At 42.1% G+C, this 15,596-nt stretch overlaps 1 protein-coding gene across 1 annotated transcript in view; it reads left to right on the top strand.

Moving 5' to 3' along the window:
• The window catches only part of sorcs3a (sortilin related VPS10 domain containing receptor 3a), a 259,289-nt gene that overhangs the window by 216,695 nt on the left and 26,998 nt on the right, over positions 1-15,596 (top strand). Inside the window, exons 14-18 of the mRNA XM_056408465.1 lie at positions 1,107-1,214; positions 2,380-2,497; positions 2,591-2,724; positions 6,510-6,623; positions 8,444-8,615. Coding sequence (XP_056264440.1) covers positions 1,107-1,214; positions 2,380-2,497; positions 2,591-2,724; positions 6,510-6,623; positions 8,444-8,615 — 646 coding nt within the window. The remainder of the gene's footprint in view (positions 1-1,106; positions 1,215-2,379; positions 2,498-2,590; positions 2,725-6,509; positions 6,624-8,443; positions 8,616-15,596) is intronic.

Here is a 15,596-nt window from a genome sequence, read left to right as displayed (position 1 = left end):
GTTTATATTGTATGTGACATTTGATCCAGTTAGCGATGCACTTCGACTGTGCCTCTGTGGGAAAAGAAAAAAAATCAGAGACGGTCTAATTTGAAAGATTTTTTTTTTCCAAACCACTTATCATTAACAGCCAGCAGTCTTAGCCCCCCCCCCCCCCTTTAGTGTTTTCATTAACACATTGCCTTCCTCTTGCCAAATCTGGTGCCTCCGCTTTGCCTCAGTGCCGACAAATCCAAGTGAGACCAGATCTGTTCTTCAGTCGCTTTGGCAACAATTCTGAAATTAGTTTTACAGCTGGTAAAGTAGAGCCTGCTGTTTTTTTCTTTTCCTTCCTCCAAACTAATTTAAGTGTGTTGGTAAGAGAAGTGGACAAAAAGATAGCTCCAAAGCCAATGTACAGCAGCAATGGAACCAGATAGCTTTCTCAGCCAGTGTTCAGGTCAACACTTCCCCCGGCCGAGTCTCATAATAGGTGCATGTCAGCGCTATTTCAGTTGTCAATGCTTTTAGCCAAATCAGAAATCAAGGGGTGTGTGTGTGTGTGTGTGTGTGTGTGTGTGTAGGTGTGTTTGTGTGTGTGTGTGTTTGTGTGTGTGTGTGAGGTCATTCTTCCATGCCTCAGCAGTGTTTCAACCCGTATCACACTCAGGTACTCCTAGTTGTTCTCCCTTCAGCACTGATGTTGATAAGCTGTCAGAATCAATAGAGCCTGGTCCCAATGATGAAAGCTGCCCACTTTTTTTTATTTCTCTTGCTGTCTCCTTCTCCCTCTGCAGTTTTGTAGTTCAACATGAAACAGTTCTATTCTGGTCTTTTTTGTTTTACCCCTGTGCAGACCAGGACCGGTGATGTTTCCCTTTTTCCTTTTTGCCTCTTCACCTCTATATCCAGACAGTCTGCCTTTTAAACAGCGTTTAATGCTCAGCCGTTTGATATTTACCCAAAGCTACAGTGGCTAATTGCACAGAAACTCCGAGACTCGTCTGTTGAGACAAGCCAGTCATTCTGATTCCCCCCATGACCAGGCTCTAATAGAGAGCGTCTGTTTCCGGGCCACTGTTGTTGCTGCGCTTGTGATGGGAATTTGTTCTGACTCACATACACAGGGTCAGCTTTGACGAGGGGAGGCAGTGGACCCAGCACAGCTTCTCCCTGGTGCCTCTGTTTGTGGATGGGGTCTTGGTGGAGACTGGGGCTGAGAACCAAATCATGACGTAAGTCCAGAAGAAAATCCAAAAGAAGGATGAATGACATGTTAAAAGGTGTTGATTTTTTTGTCCTTGTCAGGGGTATTGTGCGCTGAGTGAAAGGTGAATTGAATTTTTTTTCTATTCTGTTCAGTGCTCAGGGTTCTCAGCAAAAAGGCTTGATGGATGGAGGACCTTTAAGGAAGGCATCAAGCCAACGCTCTGTGGAATTTAGTTTTTATTAAGCCACATTCTGAGAGGCAGGTAGTGGGTCATGTGGGCCTTTGTGGATAAGAGATCATTTGACAAATGGGTTTGTTCATAAGGAGACCACTAGTTTAATGAGACAACCACAAAGCGCCCAAAAACGGGGTTTCAAATATTAAATGTTTCTCTATAAAATGAAATAGTCCTGATTTAATGGCCAATAGTTATAATAGCTAATTAGACATACTTAAATGAAAATCCATCTTGTGTTTTTATTTGTTGAAAAATTCAAATTCCAAAACTCAGTTAGCAGAATTGCGTGGTTTAAACAGTTTTGATTGACAGCGACCAAACCCCCCCAACTGTCATCACATTTAGATTAAAAGATTACCCCATAATAATTGATGCATTGAAATATGTGACATAAGTCCGGTGTGTAAGCCCATACTCACACAAAAAAATTATTAATTAATTAATATATAAATATATATTACTATTGAATGTCTCTGTCTCATATACACTCACACACACACACACATATATATATATATATGTATATACATATATATATATATATAGATATATATATGTAGTGTGAACTGCTTTGTCAAACAGTTTGTGATTTCCTGTATGATCCGTCATACTAAAACACTCACATGACACGTTGTGAGGGTCTTTAAAGGATCAAGCCATTTACTACAACTTGATTTGATAATATAATATTTAGATATTTTTTTTATACATCAATTTGTGAAAATTTTTCTTTTTTTCTCTCAGTTGTTGTCCCTTTAAACATTTGGTGACAGAATTTCCAACCTGGGGATCCACACCAAACATCCATTTGTGTCACTGCATCCGAGGGAAGGTTATCACTCGTGATGTTTTTTATTGTGGCCCGGTGTTTGAGAATAGCTGCTTCAATGTACAGATTGTCATAATATCGTCGCTTTTGATTGAAAGTAATTGTAGCCTTTGCCTCTTGCAGCTTCTTTGGACACTTCAGTCATCGTTCTGAATGGCAGCTCATCAAGATTGACTACAAGTCAATTTTTAGCAGGAAATGCACAGAGGAAGACTATCAGACCTGGCACCTTCACAACCAGGTGGGACGCGTAAACATTTCATACAGGAATGTGCACCGTTGCCATGACGAGAAGCAACAGTCACAGTGTTTGTGGTGCTTGTTGTGTCAACAGGGTGAGCCGTGTGTGATGGGGCAAAAACAGATTTACATGAAGCGCAGGCCGGGAAACTACTGCATGCTGGGAAAGGACTACTCCAAAATCCTTTCAGCTGAGTCCTGTATTTGTCGAGCTCATGATTTTGAATGGTAAGATGATGTGTTCCCTTCCCTTCCTTTGTAGTCGCCCAAGGGAATTATATGTCTCACCATTGTCTGCAGAAGAGAGCTTCATTAACATCATTGTTTGTTCTCAAACACTCAGTGCGTTTTCATGATGGTATAATTCGAATCTTGCTTTAGTCGGACTATACTATCTTTTGGAAGATCTGCTGTTATCCCAATATACATGGCAGTGAGTAATTCGAATCATTGGCCGAAAGCATGTCATATCCGATACGATAGGTGGCGCTGTTTTCATTACAACTCGTGGTGATACAGCCATTTCCGCTTGACCTCTTCACCGCCACCAACAACAACATTTCGAGAAAGATGGCGAACAGAGAGCAAGGCGAAGCTACATCCCTCTACTATTCTTCCATGGTGTTAATAGGAGTACAGCGAATGCAAATGGCGCTATTGGCTGAGTTGATAACGGAGAGAAGACGCCACGCCAAGGTACACGGAGAATTTAATTTATCGTCTCTTTCGACTTCCGGGTCACGACATGGGAGGGAGGGAGGAGGGCGGCGGGATCTCGAGCATGCGCAAAGACGCAAAGTCCAGTTCCGAATCGAATTCAGAGTTACATGCCGCGAGAGTCGAATTATCAACTGGATCGGACCGAGCTATCCAGGGTGTTAATCGGATCAAGTCGGACCGCACAAAGTCCGACTAAGGTGTTTACATGAAACGGATAATTCGATTTCAGTCCGACTAAGCCAATAATTCGATTGCATGTAACCGCACTGAGTGACACACATGTCCAATCACTCCTTTCATTCGTTCTTGTGACATAATATGTTTGGACTTTTATTGGGCAGCTGCCAAATGTTTGTATCAGTACACAGCCACAGGTCTTTTTTATTTAAATGCTGTGTCCAGTCAAAAGCTTCCATATTTAAAGTAAAACATCTATGACTTGACAAAAGTTATTTATCGTTATTTTCAAGTGCTTCCAACCCAACCTGATGTCCCTTTTTCGTTTTGAAAAGAGACTTATTCCATGTAACGTCACTGACGGACACTAGAGGGGTACCCCGCTGACGGAGCCACTGACCACACTGACCGGTTAGGAGTGACAAGGTGTTGTCCACCCTGCTACCGTTAAAAAAAAGTCTTTAGTCCACTTAAAGATGCATCACTCTGGGCTGATCTAACCTCCCGACTTTAGCTATAAACAGCTCACTCCCATCACGTCACACCGCATAACTTTTATTTGATTTGATGCAAAACAGGCAAACAAAATGTACAGATGATAAAAGACCATGTGTTGAGCTCTTCTTTGAGACCATTGTGTTCCTGCATAGACTTTCTTGTCTTGATGCTCATCTAATAATAACTTGTTACAAAACACGCTGAGCAGTTATATCTATTTGTATATATTAAGAGGAGTGTGAGCTCTTGAAGGAGTATATATATATATATATATATATATAGCAATGAACTGGTTGGTTTGACAGCATCACAAATGGAACTATAAGATAGTGGTACGAAAAGATTCTCTGAAGCACAAATACAATATGTAAAATGAATGATCTATGTATTAGCAGTAAGAAAGTGGTGTCTGTGATCTGAGCATTAGGAGCTCTCACAAGAGAGGAGTTATATGCAAACGCCATTTCCACTCTGCAGCTCAAGGCCAACTTTCAGCCATTTAAGTGGAATCCATTGCATATGCTATTCATGTCTCATTAATTCACTCAATTTACTGTGCGTTTTCCAATAATCTGATAAAGTTGGGATCGTTGTGCACGATTTGCTCATAATGTCTGTCTTTTTGTGAGCTCGCTATGCTGCTTGTAATTCTGTTGAGACGATGTGTGTGGGCGTAAATAGTTTCAATTTGTATGCAAATCCTAAACGGTTGTATTCTTTATCTCATAGCGACAGGGGAGAAGCAAAAAGCTATCTCAACATACAGCACTTAGTTTGTGTAAGTGCCAAATGTTTTCCATTGAACTAATGTAAAGTTACTTCTTTCTGTGACTAGTCTGATTTCTGCTGCTGTCTCTCAGCAGAGAATTACCGAAAGCTTGCATAAAATTATGAAATAAAGATTTATTTTTTTTAAGAGCAGAAAAAAAACTCGACTCGTACACGTACTTCGAGGGGCCACTGAATCAGGTGATGGCCATTCTCATCAGCCTTGCATGAGAACAATGGTGCTCTGCAATGTGGAGGAAAGGGCAATTACATCATCTCATTGTATGTACAAGAGGCTGATTCACCAAAGATTAGAGGTGGATGTCAACCCTCCATCACTTTTTGAATACAGACCATGAATCTCAATCAGGCGAGTTTTGCGTGCTCCAACCACTCCAAGTGGTTTGGCGACACAGTGAGTAAAGCAGAGATCCTCACGGAGAACAATGTGCTTGTGTACGTAGAGAACCTCATTTGCTTCAAACTTCCACTGAAACCTTTCTCGTTTCACCACTCTGTGTCTCCTCAATTCCACAATTCCTGAGGCTCGTTATCAGCGATCCATTTTTTTAACGTTCCAATTCCTAAAGTGCCTCTTGAGGTTCGCAGGAGGAGCTCTAAACAAAGTAACATTGTGTATCTTGGAGGAAGTCTTTTCAACATCTGGAATAATCCCAACCATGGCAGGACTCTACCAATGTAACAGTTCCTTATAGATCATAAGGTGTAGTTATGCGATGACACCTGCTGCCCTTTACAGTTGGTGTAGCTCCTCCTCCGCTCTGTTCTCACACATTTCACCTGCTAGTAGTTCTGTTTTTTTAAGTTCTTCTGATATTATCTTGCTATGATGTTTACAAGTGCAAACCGTCACATGTCCCTCTTTATTTGTATCGCATTTTTCACACGAACATTTAGCTTTACACAATAAAATATATAAATGATATATATGATGCAGTTGTGACGCAAGTAATTTTTATTTTGCTTTTAAATGGAGCTCAGGAAAGGATGTTTCATTTGTTATGCTTGTTGCCACGACTCCGCTCTCCTCGCATGTTCTCCTCGCCTCCTCTGCTCTTATCTCCCAGGGATGAGGCATGGAGGCGTGGAAAGGAACAATTGGGAAATCAGGAAGACCCCTAGTTCTACCAAAGCGATTGTTGTGCTTTTAATTGATTTCTAAAAAGTTCTCCAGTAACTAAAACATGTCGTCAAAAAAAAGACAGGGAAACTTCTGCGAGCCGGCAGAAGCTCTCTCGGTGTTGTACACGCTCTCAAGATTTGCCTTTCATCTGTTTTGTCCCAAAGTCACCATCCTCACCTTCTGCCTCTAACTCCACATGCACCTGTGCAACCAATCCGCCTCAACAACGTGTTAATGAGAAGCTCACGCTGTCATTATCCCAGAGTCAGACTCGCCCATTCAGCCTCTGGCCTTTTTAGTTTTGTTGTTCGTTCTTGCTTGGTGAGTAATTGATAAATCAATGTCGGGGCCATTATCAGAATGGACACTTGCTTACGTGTTAGATGTAAATCATGTTCTGAATGCAAACGAAAGCAGGCGAGTGAGAGTCCGTCATCCCTGAGTGTGGTGGAAGAGAAGAAAGAAAAGCCCCTCCGGGGGGTTTTACATACAGTCGGCTTCACACTGCTTCGGCACATTTATCAACCGCGGTTTTAATCGATACATCATAGTGGGTCATCTTTGTGCCAGACAGGCACCGTGACTTAGTCACCATTTACAAAGAGAAACATCAGAGAGCGTCGCAGGACTCACTCTACCACATTATGTCCCTTCTAACATGCTGATATTGATCAGGTGCCACATGATGTGCTTTGTTGTCCAACAGCGATTACGGATATGAGCGGCGCGGCGACGGGAACTGCCGGCCAGCCTTCTGGTTCAACCCCTCCACTGTCTCCAGAAGCTGCAGCCAGGGTCAAAACTACCTCAACAGCACAGGGTGAGCACGGTGTGATTTGTGTTGTTATAAATGTGTCGTTCTTTCCTTTGCACAAACATGCCTGTTTGGGATGCCCTTTCTTTGGGTTTTAGACCAGACACTGAGCACTGATGTAATGTGATCAGACTTGCTAAACTGGATGAGAACACTGAGTGGCAAGAAGTGACGGTTCACAATGTGGCTTTAACATGTTGGCTAAGAATGTGGGCAAACAAAAGTCTGATCCGTAAAGATAACCCTGCAAAAGTCCACTTGTTAGCAGCGTTACAAACAACCGCATCCCAAGTCCCTCAGCAGTCACTGGCCTCACCTGGAGTCTCTGAGGAGCGAGAAGCACATTCAGTCAAATGCTGTGTATTTGTACTAACATTGAATTTCAGAGAGAAATGTTGTTCTTACTTTACTGCATGTATTAACATTTACAGTTACTTTGATTTTGCGTTGAAAACCTTCTCTATAATCAAAGTTTGCCGTAGTTATGAGGGGAGTAAAGGAGGAAGTCAGCTGCTGTAGTATGACGTCTGTGTAGGGGGAGGTTGGGTGGATGGGGGACTTTCACCCAGGAGACTGGTGCTCGTGTCACCTGTGAAACTTTCCTTATTTTAAAGGTTCTCCTTATTTAGTTATAGTGAACTAGGCTTTGGAATTTTATGTTGTGAGTATGCACAGGATAAAAGAAAGAGATCTTTTAGGATACCGAGTTAAAAGTTGTATGTCTTTTGACTGTGGGAGGAAGTTCTACACTTACAGTGTGCGTCGTGATGACAAAGTCAGCCGCCGCGCGCGTGCGCCGGCGGAGGAGGGGGCGTCCCGCCAGCACCCGGCGTGCGAAGAATTTAATTTTTTTGTTTTAACGCTGTATCTGATCGACAACAGACCTCCAATCTACAACTTAATATTGACCGTTTCTTGTTACCTCCAAATTGACCAGAGCATCGCTACTTTATCTTTGCTTGTTACCTCCAAATTGACCAGAGCATCGCTACTTTATCTTTGCTTTGTGATCGCTCAATCACACTGATTTCAATAATCAGTTTTCAACACATGCCTGATGTTGAATTGATTACCACTGCAGTACACAACGTAGGATTTAAGTGTGCGTGGGTCAAACATGTGGTCTCTATTGGGGTTTGGGTGGGTAACTGCTCTAATGGAAGCCCAGAGAAGTGAGACTGCAACTCTGCTACTGGTCTCAAATGAGTTGTCAAGCTATATGTCCACTTATAAACTCAGATCTCTAGATGAGATCCGCTCCATCCAGAATGTGATGAATGCTGTCTCTCCTCATCAACCCGTGTTTCCCCATAAAGTCTACCAATATCTTAGAATCCTGCATCCTTTGATAGACGCCGCAGCCAGTGGCCGTCGATTACCCTTGTGATGTTCTTCATACCGAACACATTGCTTTTTGTGTCGGCAGTGTAATCATTTCTTTTCACTCCATTTTCGCTCTTGTTCTAGCAAGATGTGTGTGTGTGTGTGTGTGTGTTTGTTTCTTTTGAGGCTCCAGGGGGCAGACACTTACAAAGCTTAATCACAGTGTTTTCATTCACTCGTGCTGTAATTAAGCTTTGCGAGGTGTCTTCGCCTCTGACTCAGCTTGTGTTGTCAGTTGTCATCTCGTTTGCTTTTGAAACTGAAAGGCACAACAGCTGTACTGACACGCCTCTCTGCTGAATTCAACAACATTGTTTCTGAACCAGGAGCCCATGTAGCACCTGGGGGATTCATTTGAAAAGTAAAGGAGTCTTGAGAAGATTGAACTAGAAATGCTGCATCATAGAATACAGTTCAAGTTTAGTCCTTTGGCTCTCTCAAAGGTACCGCAAAGTGGTGTTGAACAACTGCACTAAAGGAGTTAAAGAAATGTACATGGCCAGAAAGCAGCAGTGCCCCATCAGATCTCCGAAAGGACTTCTGCTGACCACCAAAGACGGAAAACTCACGGCCAACCTGGACAGCAACATCACCTTCTTGGTTCATCTGGATGAGGTGAGAACAGCCAACATGGCTCATTGACTAATAAAGCTCAATGCCCTTTTTATTTATTTTGGGCTCTGATTTATTCATTTGATTTAAACTGAAAAGATATTTTTTTTAATGTACAAGTACAAAGATAGCATTTGTTTGGACTTGTGTTTCTTTTTTAGATCTGTGTTCTATTTGATGAGCGTCTGACTGTGGAAATCTTTTGAATTGCGTTGTTGGTGTAAAGTACTGTGCACATATAGTTGCCTTGTAGCTAGCACATGCTAACCTGCTACTTTCAACCTTTCTGTTTGCTGTAGAGCTGGCAGAGTACGGCTCATATGTTAGAGCTGCATCCACAAAACTAGTCAAGGTCCGGGACATTAAACGTGACAAAGATGCTATGATGCTCTTTTGATAAAAACACTTGCAATTCACATTTTGATAAAAGTTTGATAACTATGAGAGAAAAAAGTAAAGTTTATGGTCCAATATTGAAAAGATGTTGCAGAATTGATATTAATTCAATTCAATTCAGTTTATTTGTCTAGCCCAATTTCACAAATTACAAATTTATCTCGATAGACATCCCTGCCCCAAAACCTCACATCGGACCAGGAAAAACTCCCAAATAACCCTTCAGGGGGAAAAAAAGGGAAGAAACCTGGAGGAGAGCAACAGAGGAGGATCCCTCTCCTAGGATGGACAGATGCAATAGATGTAATATGTACAGAAGGACAGATTTAGAGTTAAAATACAGTGCGTGCACAACCATAAAGGCCTGCAGATAAGTGAAATGTTCCCTTGTATTTGTCTGATTGTGAATACCCATGTGGCAATGTATATGAAGTTGACTTTGCAACGAGAACACATGAGGTAGCACTGTAACTTAAAAGTCAATAATTACATGTTATTATCAAATTAATGTATATTGTTGCACACTTGGACACATAGGACATCCAAGCGTGCATGGGTTTAAGAACTGTTTTTACTGAAAGCACAGACATACATCACAATCAGTAACACAACTGCATGCTGCAGGCTGTTTTAATCTATATCTAGCTAATACAACTAGCGTAGCATTTTCCCTTAAACATATACACAGAACATATCTGCTTACACTACCACTCTAACTACTTCATTCACCCGGCGACATTTTTCACATTCACACAACTCTTATTCTCACAGGTTACAGGTGGTTGCAACACTGTTTGTCATTCGCTAGCATGACTCGGAGACGCACTATGTCCCCTTCGACGCATCATAACATTACCTTTGCACAACTCCGACATACATTCATATTCACATATTACATTTTCGTATTACTGACAGTTATGATCCATGTCGCTACTTTTATACTGTTTATCACTTTTACCCCCCTGAAAGCACAGAAACACATCACAATCAGTAACGCAACTGCATGCTGCAGGCTGTTGGCTGTTATAGGCTGTGTCTACTACCGCGCACTTGAGCACTTGGAGCACTGACTTTCAGTGTTCGAAGTGCGCCACTGAAAAAACCAGCAGAATTCAGTGCACTGAAAGTACCCGGATGGTGCACTGCAAACGGGCAAAAAATGTAGTGTAAAACGATGGACACTACTCGCTCTAAACGGCCGCCATCTTGGCGACGTAGCGGAAGAGGAGGAGCCCTTTCGCCAGCTTTTCATTTTATTTCTAAAACAATGGCGGACAGCACAAGCGGTAGACCACGAAGCTACAGACCGTAAATGTAAGTATCAGCGGTAATTACACATTGTACTGGTATTACAATGTACTACTAACATGCCATTCTCAGATTAGTGAGCATACCTAGGTAGCATTAGATGCCATTGGATCTGCATGGCAGTTATGATAAGATAGCTGGGTAATCCACCACCCGGCCAGTCCGACGAAGGTGCACTTTTATCGGACACTTTTCGCTTGACGAGCGGGGGCAGGTCGGCTCCAGGCGCTTGCTCCAGCGGCAAGTCCGATGACAGATAGCTATGTCAGTCATCGGACAGTGTTAAACAACGGCTGTTCTGTTAACCAATCGAAATAGCAATTTTAATAATGGATTAACAATGGATATGCTCAGTGTAATAACGGGTTAACATGACACCGCGAACGTTTGCACACACGCCGCCTGATAATTAATACTGTTACGATAGCTATCTAAGCTTGTCCTTCTAGAAATAATTGTAGCTTTCAATCATCGTTGTGTGTTGTTTTTTTAATGTTGTGTATGTATGTATTAATGTAAATGTAATCGTGGTCTGGGACAGAGCACTGAATGGCTATCCTATTTCTGTTTCCTGCCCCAGAGACGTTTCCTGGAGGTGCTGGTGCTGGTCCTCTGCTGCCCTCCCGACATCTGCATCTGGCTCCAATGACCTCTGGCACCTCACATCCACCTCCAGGGCCTTTAAGAAGATGGACCGCCATCGCGTCTTCAGTATCCCGAAGGACCTCTCCACAACACACCTCGCCTTTGACAGGCAGCAGTTGTAGCGTGCTTGGAGGTGGTTGCGGACAGGCTGCCTGAAGGGGGTCATGAGGCAGATGGGTTGGGACAGGCAGGGATAGCCACCATCCCCAAGGATACAGTATCCTGGTGGAGGGTATGACTGCTCATAGAAGATGGGGCTGTTATTCAGGACCCTGGCATCATGCACTGAGCCCGGGGCCTGTCGAAGGCCCTGGCCACCACCCGATAGGAGGTGGCGCTGGCAAGCCAAAAATAAAAACTAGACGGAGATCTCGGGCCCCAACCGTGGTCAGTCAGTGCCCAGCACAGCCATGAGGGCGTTGAATGACTCGGTGAGCCTGAAGTCCACCCTCATGTCACTGTGGCCATCAAAATACAACGCCAGCAGTGGCATTGCAACATTGATACAGCAGCGCCGCCTGGGACTGTGTGGCTGCTGTAGAGTGTGGGAGGGAGGGAAGGAAGATTATATTAATATGTAAGTCATTTTATCAATAAAATGTTGTCATTGAGGTTTTGTAGTCTTTTATTGCGTTTTCTGATTTATATTAGAATTGATGCATGTTTGTAACAATAATTAATATGCCTGTGTGTTCAATTGCTAATTGATTCCTGTATCAGGGTGAACTTCACTACAACAGAGATGTGTATAAAAGTACAGTCAGTCAAAGTAGGCCTATTACTGTGTGAATTCAAGCAGATGATGCCTATCATTTCAGTGGATAATTCTTAAAACTAATTGGAATCTAGGGACAAACATGTACAGATTTGTCATGTTTTATTTCCATATGGTGTGTATGTGGATTGCAAAGAAGAAGGCTACTTCTGACAAAGATAATTGAGAATTTAGCATACCTAGCGAGGAGAATCTAATTGCAACTACTACATGAAGCTATGCTGTGAAGGTAAGGCAAAATCACAATTAAATTTACATATACCATCTCGACTTCAGCCAGTAGGCGGAGGCTCCTGCCGCGATTGTGGAGGTATCGCAGTTTCCACATGGGGTGGAGAAAGGTAAACAAGGGACAACAAGAGGGCAAGAAGTGCATTCATTTTGTCAGTTTAAGGGTTAGGGTATCGCAAGCAGATTTGCATACGTCACTCCCGGCTTAATTTCGCGGGTGCCGTGAACAGATTTGCGTCCGTCACTTCCGCCAAGTGGTTAACGGTTAAGTGTTCCATTTGAGACAGCACTTCATCAGCGACGCAGTGCACTGCAATGCAGTGCACTGAATTGCAGTGCACTGCATTGCAGTGTACTTCGTTAAGTGCGCGGTAGTAGACACAGCCTTAGTCTATAACTAGCTAATACAACTAGCATAGCATTTTCCCTCGCTTTCTTCTTGAAGGACCCCTGAGCTGACTTAAGTGCCTGCATGAGCTTTACTCATCGTAACCAGCATTAACCTCTCACACAATTCAAGCCTCGATTGCAGATACACACATGCAAGGTGATAAATGAAACTATTAACAATCAATAAAAACAAGAAATACATGAAAATATTGTCTGGTCAATGTCCAGTTCGTGATAGTGTGTCCAATGTTAATGAGGGCCCAACAATATGTTTAAAAGCAGGACATGCCAAACTATTCATAATATGTGGCATCCCTCATGGCTCCATACTGGGTGCCTTGTATATTATTTTAAAGTGCATCTGTTTCGGAATTACACTGACGACACACACTGTGACCTGTACTTCCCCCCTGGATACATAAACCTTGGTAAATAACTGGTAGACTGTAACATAAATAAAAACAATTGAATGTCTCAAAATGCACTGCAGCTCGACTGAGCCAACATCGACATTCTTTCCAATCCTTCAAGAATGAAATACAACACACACAAAATAATTCACCGAACCCTGGAGCAGAAATGCTGAAGTTTGATTTCCGTCTGGTGAGTTGGAAGAAACTAACAGTATTCTGAAGTGTTTAATGGAGTCAAATGGCTCCAAATCACCCATGCAATGGCGTTGTGAGCCAGAGGCAGAATTAAAAGACCTCACTTGAGACCCTGTTAGTGAGAAATGCGAGCCTGCCAGGTTTCCTCGCATGTTTCTCAGGAAGAATACACTCCATTGACAAAACCTGTGAGCAGTGGAAGGTGTGTGTGTGTTGCCCAAGGTCGTGTCCAGACGCAGTTGTCATATTACTTTGTGATAAGTTGAGGAATCGATGGCAATTTTAATTAAGAGGGACGTTTGCCTGAAAGCAGAGTGTGTGGGTGTGGGGGGGGAGGTGATGAGCAGAACAACGTGATAAAAGAAGAGGACGGGGTAAAGAATCCTCATGGCGTTGATCATATTTGAGAACATTCTTAAGATGAATTCAAAATGTAATTTATATTCATGAACCCAGCAGTGGCTGGTATTTCTTGGGGAGAGCAAATGGCCTAAAATATTTAGTGGGTAGAAGACTCTGGTGTACATTCACATTTCAAAACAAGGAAGAAACAGAGAAGAAGAATGAAAAAGACACATCCCATGTTTTGGGATATGAAAAGATCAGCAGCACCTCATGGTAATTGTGTTCCCGGTTAGAACTGGATTTGTGTTGCTTGAGAATGATGTTATGCAACGCAACCATTGCAGGTGCAGACGGGCTTTTCTTTCTGCTTGGGCCTAAACGACATCGACCAAACCTCAAACAATATCTGAAGAACGCAGCGGCCCTTCCATATTCAGCATCGCAGGGAACACTGGCATGTTCACATAATGTTAAAATGATTTTGTATATACACTACCGTTCAAAAGTTTGGGGTCATCCAGACAATTTCGTGTCTTCCATGAAAACTCACTTTTATTTATCAAATGAATTGAAAATTGAATAGAAAATATAGTCAAGACATTGACAAGGTTAGAAATAATGATTAATATTTGAAGTATTAATTTTGTTCTACAAACTTCAAGCTCAAAGGAAGGCCAGTTGTATAGCTTATATCACCAGCATAACTGTTTTCAGCTGTGCTAACATAATTGCACAAGGGCTTTCTAATCATCCATTAGTCTTCTAAGGCGATTAGCAAACACAATGTACCATTAGAACACTGGAGTGATAGTTGATGGAAATGGGCCTCTATACACCTATGGAGATATGTCATTAGAAACCAGACATTTCCACCTAGAATAGTCATTTACCACATTAACAATGTATAGTGTGTATTTTTGATTAATGTTATCTTTATTAAAAAAGCAGTGCTTTTCTTTGAAAAATAAAGACATTTCTAAGTGACCCCAAACTTTTGAAAGGTAGTGTATATATATATATATATGTTTATATGTCTATATATATATATATATGTGTGAGTGTTTATGAGACAGAGTCATATAGTCAATAGTAATATAGCAATGTTTTAATTCTATTTCTGAAATGCATGAGCTCATCTTTGTTCAAAATACATATGCTCGCACGACGACATTGATACAAATAAGTGTGTGATATGGGTGACCCTGAAAAGTCAACAATTTGGTGATTCAATCTCAGATCTCAGGAGCTCGATTCAGCCGGCAATGTCCTGGTCAAATTGCCTCAGCGGCAAAAAAAAATGGGGTTATGAAAAAAAGTATCAAACCACTCGTGCCTTCAATCAATCTCCTTATTGTGTGCAAATAAATCACCATTTACACAAAGGTGCACGATCCAAATGTGCAGAAGCATCGGAGCTTGGCTGTCGCCTCCGAAAGGCTGAATAACAACAACGTGGGGACACTGTTTCAAAACCACAGAATTTGAGTCACAGTCAGAGCACTCACATGAGAACGCAGCACTATCAGAGTGTAGATATATAAATACTTTATGAATGATTCTCTAAAATCAGCCGTTTGCGCAGCTCTCTCTCTCTCTCTTCCTCACTCTATCTCTCTCTTTCCCAACTGTCTGTGGATTGCTATAAAGTGAAAGTGGAGATATGACTGAAGCTTCACAACAACTGGTAGCCCGCCGACAAAGAAATATGTCTCTATTGATCTCAGTTTCATTACCTGAGACAGCGAGACACCACACACACACACACACAGAATCTCTACAGACAACAAATTGTGAAAGACAATCATTTTCTTGTATTTGCTATACATATTATTAACATAAGTATTTACTATCAGTGAGAAACAATTCATGGCCATATGTGTGGCTCAGGAACAGTCCCCACGAACTCCATCGACTAAAACGTACACTTGAGTCTGGTTTCCTGTGACTGGTTCCATCTTGTGCATCAGTGCAGTCGGTGACTTCCCTCTCGGTTCAGTTTCTTCAGTTCTGTTGTTCAGTGTTGTCATCAATCAGATTCTCTAAAGCTCAAGTTGAAGCGTGGGCACCGCTGAGAGGACGCTTCATTTACGTGCTTTCATCCCAGACAGACGCGACTTTGATTTCCACGGAATAATTCAGGAGATGCTTCTGCCAGTTCTTTTAGGTTCTACAATATAATTCTAATTGTCCCCATAAGGTACGAACACTTGAACTGATTTATTTATAACTATTAAATCGTCTCCTTTTAGCCAGTGAGTGTTTGGTTTGATGTAGTGTCCCCGGTTC

Source organism: Pseudoliparis swirei, chromosome 24 (assembly GCF_029220125.1).
Source record: "Pseudoliparis swirei isolate HS2019 ecotype Mariana Trench chromosome 24, NWPU_hadal_v1, whole genome shotgun sequence".
In the NCBI taxonomy this organism is placed as follows: domain Eukaryota; kingdom Metazoa; phylum Chordata; class Actinopteri; order Perciformes; family Liparidae; genus Pseudoliparis; species Pseudoliparis swirei.
Note: the sequence above shows the minus strand (reverse complement) of the source record. Positions and strands in the feature narration are given on the sequence as shown.